Genomic DNA, 6,689 nt, shown 5'->3' with positions numbered 1-6,689 from the left:
GAGCCTTCGAGGACAATCTCAAATGGGATGCTATTTATATATGATTAAAACTGAAAATGCGTGCGTTAGTTTGAGTTGCATGAGAATGACTATGATTCTACGACTCCACATATAAGATAATTGTGTTCAGTAACAATATTGCTAGTTATTTGTCCCACATTGAACTCTATCTAATTGGGCAAAAAAGATAGATCTTTATCTAAATTAATACATGTTTACTATATTAAATAGCTTTAGTATTTCGTAAGAGTTGGAGACTCTCTAATCGCTCGAAAAAAGCTTCCTTTAATAATATAGATAGATAGATAGATAGATTAATCCCACCAAATTAAAGACACGTCTTTAAGTGGTTAGCATGTAGTCCAGACATCTCATCAAATCTGTCAAGTCAATCTCGGACTGCCATAACAGACGGTACATCCATGTGAATAAAATCAAGAAGATCGTCAGCGAACACCAAATGGGTAAGGCGAAGTTTAACACACTTCGGATGGTAAGAGAACCCTTAAAATTTATGTAATTTTCTCAGCATTCTTGAGAGCATTTCCATACAAATTAAAAAAAGATAAGGGGAGAGCGGGACCCCCGCCATATACTTCTCTTACCGGGAAAAAAACCTTCTACAAACTCATTAATATTAAGAGAATAATAAGGAGTACTGACACATCCCATTATCCAATCAACAAAGACCTTAGGGAACAATAAAGAGTGACGATATTTAAGAAGAAACTCCGAATTAACCGAATCAAAGGCTTTACGAATATCAACCTTAGCCATACATCTAGAGGATATATACTTCCTTTGATGATGGCTAGTAAGTTCAAAGGAGGGAATTATCAAAAATGTCTCGATCAATCACAAAAGTAGCCTATTTTGGCCCCACAATCTCTCCCAACACCCCTCGAAGCCTATTAGCAAGAATTTTACTAACAGTTTTATAAAATGGGGTAAAACAAGAAATAAGCCTGAGGCGTATCACACTTCGGAATAAGCATCATTAAAGTAGAATTAGCCGAGTAGAATTAGCCGCTTTCGAAAGCACACCCTTCATAAAATATTCCCTGACTGCTGCCCTAAAATCGCCGCCCACAATACTCTAAGCATCAACAAAAAAAAACCGAAGAGTAGTAGCCATCAACACCCGGAATCTTATCTCTATTTATAAAATAAGCGCATTCTAAATTTCCCCAATAGTGATAGGAGCAGTAGATGCCCCTCGTGAGAAAACACAAATACTATCCTACAACCAGTTGTATAATAGCATTGTACAACCGCCTCAAAGTTGTCGAGTTCTTACACAAAGTTGTTGAGCTATTTTACAAGTTATTGACCTATTTTACGAAGTTATTAAGTTTAATAATTATTCTGTTAAACTCAATAACTTTGTACCATAGCTCGATAATTTTGTTAATAAAGCTCGACAACTTTATAACAAAGCTCAACTACATTGAATAAGTTGTATATACAACCAGTTGTATAATACATTAACTGGTGAGAAAATCTGGAACCAGTCCCTCCATAAACATTTCTGGTGGAGGGTCTATGCCAGCCATTTCAGTGCCAAGGAGCTCCAAATAGTAACCCAAAAATGCCTTAGAAACGTCACTTCTCTCAATACACATATTACCATCACTATCCATAATGCTGCCTATATTACTTCTTATTTTTCTTTCATTTATTCTAGTATAAAAGTAATTAGTATTATGATCATTCAACATGAGATGTTTCACCTTGGCCTTTTGGTTTAGATATCTTATCTCAACCCTCCTCAAGGATAAAAACTTATTGCACGGATCCTTCTCCCTCTGCAGAATCTTTATGTCGCCAGGTTGAAGTTGTAAGAGAGCCTGGCAATCAGAAAGATTATGCCTAGCTTCTAGCACTCTCTGTTTAATAGACTCCCCTCTTTTAATAGACCAATTGTAAAGGCCACCAGTAGCAGGATGATCCTTCAACCCACAACTTTCCAAATAGTTGTAGAGATCTTGCATTTCAGATAAGTGATAGTGATCACTACCAAATCTTTCTGCATTAGTAAGCACTACGTTAATTACTTAATTAGTTAATAATATTATAAATTAAGTTCGGGTGAGTTTGCAATTTAAGGTACTTTCATGACTTCCTTCTCCTCTTCTTCTTCTTTTAATCTCTTTACTTTATGTTCTAACTCTCGTTCTTCGATTTTTCTCTTCAATTCTCTCTATTTTTACTTTATTCTGTACTTTTGTGTGGCTTTTCTTTTGATTATGTTTCGTCTTAGTGCATTTTTTTAGTGCATTTCAATTTACGCTAGTTTCTGATTTGACTTACATGATTTTTTACTATACTGTTCAATTTTCTAGGGTTTGTGTGTACAATTTTTTTATTAACCGCAATAACATGTGAAGTCTTTCAATATGTAAGTAGTTAATGGTAGATCGAGTAACTTCCTTACATTTATGCTTTCTATTTGTTTATTCATGCAATTTTAACTGTTTTTATTTATTTTGTATGAACTATAGCATTTTGGACATCCATCCCTGTTATTTTCACGTATCCTCTATTTTTAACATCTTGTTTAAATTTTGCTTCCTTTAATCTTTATTTGCCCGTCTTAGTTAGTGGAGTATAATTATCAGCAAACTTTACTAGCTTATTTGATGTATTTCATGAACAACATATTCCGATTTTTGTTCACTATTAGTTTCAGATACTTTGCTAGACCTTCATCATTGTGCTAGACCTTCATTAGTATTACTTTGTCTTGTTAATTACTTTTAGGTTTTGTGGTTAGGCTTTCTCTGCTTTGTGCCTAGGTTTACCAAAGTAAAAATGGCTATAGTTTGTAAGGTGTGGGTAATAAATATTGAGGAAGAAGATAGAGCTTTGTTCGTTGAGGAATACGCAACTGAAAAGAAAACTAGTCCAAGTTGGTCTTTTGATAACTACTATGAAGTTAATGTAGAAGGTCAACGAAATCAATCAAAAAGAGAAGTATTCAGTAGTAAGGACATTAGGTAACCAATCTTCGAACATGTAGATAGTGGCGGACCCATTTGGCGAGTTATCTACGTACTGAAATATTTTTTCCTATAAGTAAAAAAATGAAAAAAATAATTGGTCTTAATAGATATCTTTTTAAAAAAAAAAACGTTTTCTCTAAAATACTACTTAAATTCTAAACATAATACTACTACAAAATAAGCCAAAGAAACCGGTTAAAAAAAGCCTTAAAAACCGGTTTATAACCGATCTCTAGCTCATAAGTGTCTTAGCCTAAGAGACCGGTAATTTAAACCGGTTTCTTTGATTATGACAAAGAAACCTATTTTGTGTAAAAGCCTCTCTCTTTAAAAAGAGACTAATAGACCAGTTATTGGCCAAAACCAGTGATTGAATAAAACCGGTCTCTTGGGTATTTCTTTAAAACAAAAAAAAATACAATTCAAGAAATTGAGACCTAGATAAAACTTAATCGAAAATTAAAATTAGATTACATCATCACCATAAACGCACAAGATCAGTCAATCTTATAACTTTCTAAACTATGGTACAATAAAATCATATAAATTGATCCACAATTATTAAAAATAATAAATCTTACAAAATAATAAGTCTATGAGTTAAATTTGTCGTCGATATCATCTAATTTGTACCAACATGGAGTCATCAAACGAATAGCCACTGGCCTCGATGTTTATACGAAGAAAAAAAATAAGCAGTAATATATTGACTAGGATTCACCAAAGGAGTCGTCACTGGCCTTGGTGTTGTTACTGTTGTACGAAGAAAAAACAAGCAATATATGTTATGTTAATACTGGATGTTTATAAGGTGTTTAAGTCAACTTGAACATACAGACGACTTTACTGTTTTTAATCACATGAAAGAAAAAAGATGCAAGGCACCTTAAGTGTGAAAGCTCGCCCATTCTGTCTGCCAAGAACAATATCAAGAGCTTCTTACTGACTTTTACTTCCACACTGACTAATAAACAGACAGACCAGACCTTCACATTTACTTCTCACGTTACATAAAAATTACAAATAAACTATCTTGAAGATGTGAGTGATGACTGTAACACCAACCTGGCTAAGTTGGGTGGATCAATGCCACAACCTCACCTTCTTTCTGATGAGCAACACTTTGAAAAGATTGGCAAATTTTGACAGAGGAAGCTGCAAATTACATAAAGAATTTCATAAATTGACAACATACCCTGATCAAAATAGAAATGACAGCATCAACATCAAAGAATGCAAGTTTAATCATTGAATTTTCTTGGAACTCTAATAATTTTGATAAAGTAATGCTTCAAATAACATCAAGCTCATTTAATCATTACTCCAATCGAAGTCAAAATGGCAGGTACAACAACAAAGAGCACAAATTGATCGGGAATGTCGATATATATATATATATATATATATATATATATATATATATATATATATATATATATATATATATATATATATATATACAAACAAGAGCGGTGGGAGGAGGAGGCAAGCTAGGAGCGAGAGCGAAAACTGTTGTGAATGCGTAAGCAGTCGAAGAAGCAAATCCCATGGCAAATAGAAACGCCAAAGAGACGAGAAAACGTAACAATAATCAATGCAAACAACATCATTGCCAGAGAAAGAAAACTTTACAATCGGAATTACAACTGGATCAATCCACAAAATAAAACTGAAATTAAAATAATTAACAAAAGACAACATGTAAAACCAATTAAAATCAAACAACTAACTAACAAAAGAACAACCATAAGGTTAGCGAGGTGGTGGTACGGTGGAGGTGCTGGTGGGCAGCGAAATGGTGAGACAAAACTGGTTGAACCCATTTCAATATGGACTGCAATCAACCAAACATTATCTGGAATTCTCCAGTTCTACCATAGTACATAATCTCAAAAATCAAATTCCTAATTTTTCGAAAATTACCCAAATCTCTCAATTTCTCAAACCCTAATTCAATTAAATTTCAGTATTGTAGAGAAAAGAGCAGCCACATAAACTATGGTCCACCAGTACAAGGAAAACATCAAAGAAGGAAAAGAGAAGTTGTAGGGTAACTATAGAGTATGCTAGGAATTAGGTGTACATTAAGTTGATTAAGACTAGAACTCTTATCTTATGAGTAGAACAATTATCCCCTGGATAATAACCAAAATGTAGGTGTATATACATTGTAATGCTTGTACTCTGATTTATTCATTCAATACAAAATATCTCACAAAATCCTATCTCAACAAGAAGTCTTCTACTCCTGACTATGAACTCAACATAGCATTTAATCAACATGGTATCAGAGCACCTCAGGATTGAGGAGACTGATAACCGTATTTCTTGTTGAGCATTTACTGTGGTTCATCTCACAGATTTCTCCTATTTAAGCTGAGGTTTGGTTAGGAGCAAACACATCCAACCTTATCCTCCTCATCTCCTCCTAAAAACCCTTGTCTTAACAGTATGACAAACACTACCACATCTGACACTTCAATCAACACCACAATGGTGAATCCAAATAGCAATCTGGTTCCCACTGCTACTGCCATCCTAGAAACTTCAGATCCATTGTACTTGCACCCAGCTGAGAGTTCACACCCTATATTGGTGGACACCAAACTCTCTGGGATCGACAACTACTTTGAGTGGAAACGTCAAATAAAGATAGCCCTCTGTACCAAGAGGACGCTGGGAATGTTGACAGACCTGGTGAAGAAACCAACTGATGATCCGTTGAGGGAAGCAGCATGGATCACCTGCAACAGCCAGCTCATAGCTTGGATACTTCACAATGTGGAGCCACCAATCAGGAAATCTGTGATGTACACTCCCACATCAAAAGAAATTTGGGACTACTTACAGAGACATGTCTCTGTAAGCAATGGTGCACGAAAGTTCAGGCTCAATAAAGAGCTAAAGGACTTGGACCAAGGGGACAAAAGTATCTGTGAGTACTTCACAGAACTTAGGATTCTCTGGCAGAATATAGAGCTCATGAGTGACTGGCCACCAATTAGTCACATGACTCTTGAAATTGGTGTTTGATTGGAGGCTCACCTCAATGAACAGAATGAGAGGAAGCTTTTCCAATTTCTCAATGGACTCAACTCATCCTACTCCACCTTAAGGAGCAATATCCTCATGATGTCCCCTCTACCAAGTGTAGAAGAAGCTGCGGCTATCCTTCAACAAGAAGAAGCTCAGAGAAAGAACTACAAGAGCAGTGTGAAGGTGGAAGCTGAAAATACTGCATTCTATGCCAACCAGAGAAATGAAGAGAACATCCCCTATTGTACCAAGTGCAAGAAAAAGGGACACTCCCTGAGCTCTTGTTGGACTGTTGAAGGATACCCAGTAGGGCATGCCCTGCACCAATACTTCCCTACAAAGTAAAGATCTATCCAACCAAGGGGAGGACATGCATGAGCTGCATCAAGAGGCTATAAGCCTGGAATGCACAAAGGAAAGTTTCCACGCTATCCAAGCAAAGGTAAGATGGCTACCAATGCTCAAACATCAGGAGAAGCTGAGGATATGGGGGGCATGGCAGGAGCCATCACACTGACAACAGCTCAGTTTGAGCAATTGCTGAACCACCAGAAGGGAAAGGGTATGACTTACCCAAAAACAGAAGATGAGATGGAAGCAAATTTTGCAGGTATGACTCTCTCAAATTCACCTACAATATGCAATAAGTCC

At 35.8% G+C, this 6,689-nt stretch overlaps 1 protein-coding gene across 1 annotated transcript; it reads left to right on the top strand.

Annotated features, from left to right (window-relative positions):
• Positions 1 to 5,453: 5,453 nt before the first annotated feature.
• On the top strand, positions 5,454 to 6,035 carry LOC141655998 (uncharacterized). Its single transcript, XM_074462971.1, has one exon. It carries the CDS (start codon positions 5,454 to 5,456, stop codon positions 6,033 to 6,035), a length of 582 nt encoding a protein of 193 aa, XP_074319072.1.
• The last annotated feature ends 654 nt before the right edge of the window (positions 6,036 to 6,689 follow it).

The sequence above is a fragment of the Silene latifolia genome, chromosome 1 (genome assembly GCF_048544455.1).
Source record: "Silene latifolia isolate original U9 population chromosome 1, ASM4854445v1, whole genome shotgun sequence".
Classification (NCBI taxonomy): domain Eukaryota; kingdom Viridiplantae; phylum Streptophyta; class Magnoliopsida; order Caryophyllales; family Caryophyllaceae; genus Silene; species Silene latifolia.
The sequence above is the reverse complement of the archived record's forward strand: the minus strand, read 5'-3'. Positions and strand labels throughout refer to the sequence as shown.

Excerpts from the sequence above, each read along its gene's own strand:
- LOC141655998 (XM_074462971.1), top strand. The coding sequence starts at position 5,454 with ATGACAAACACTACCACATCTGACACTTCAATCAACACCACAATGGTG.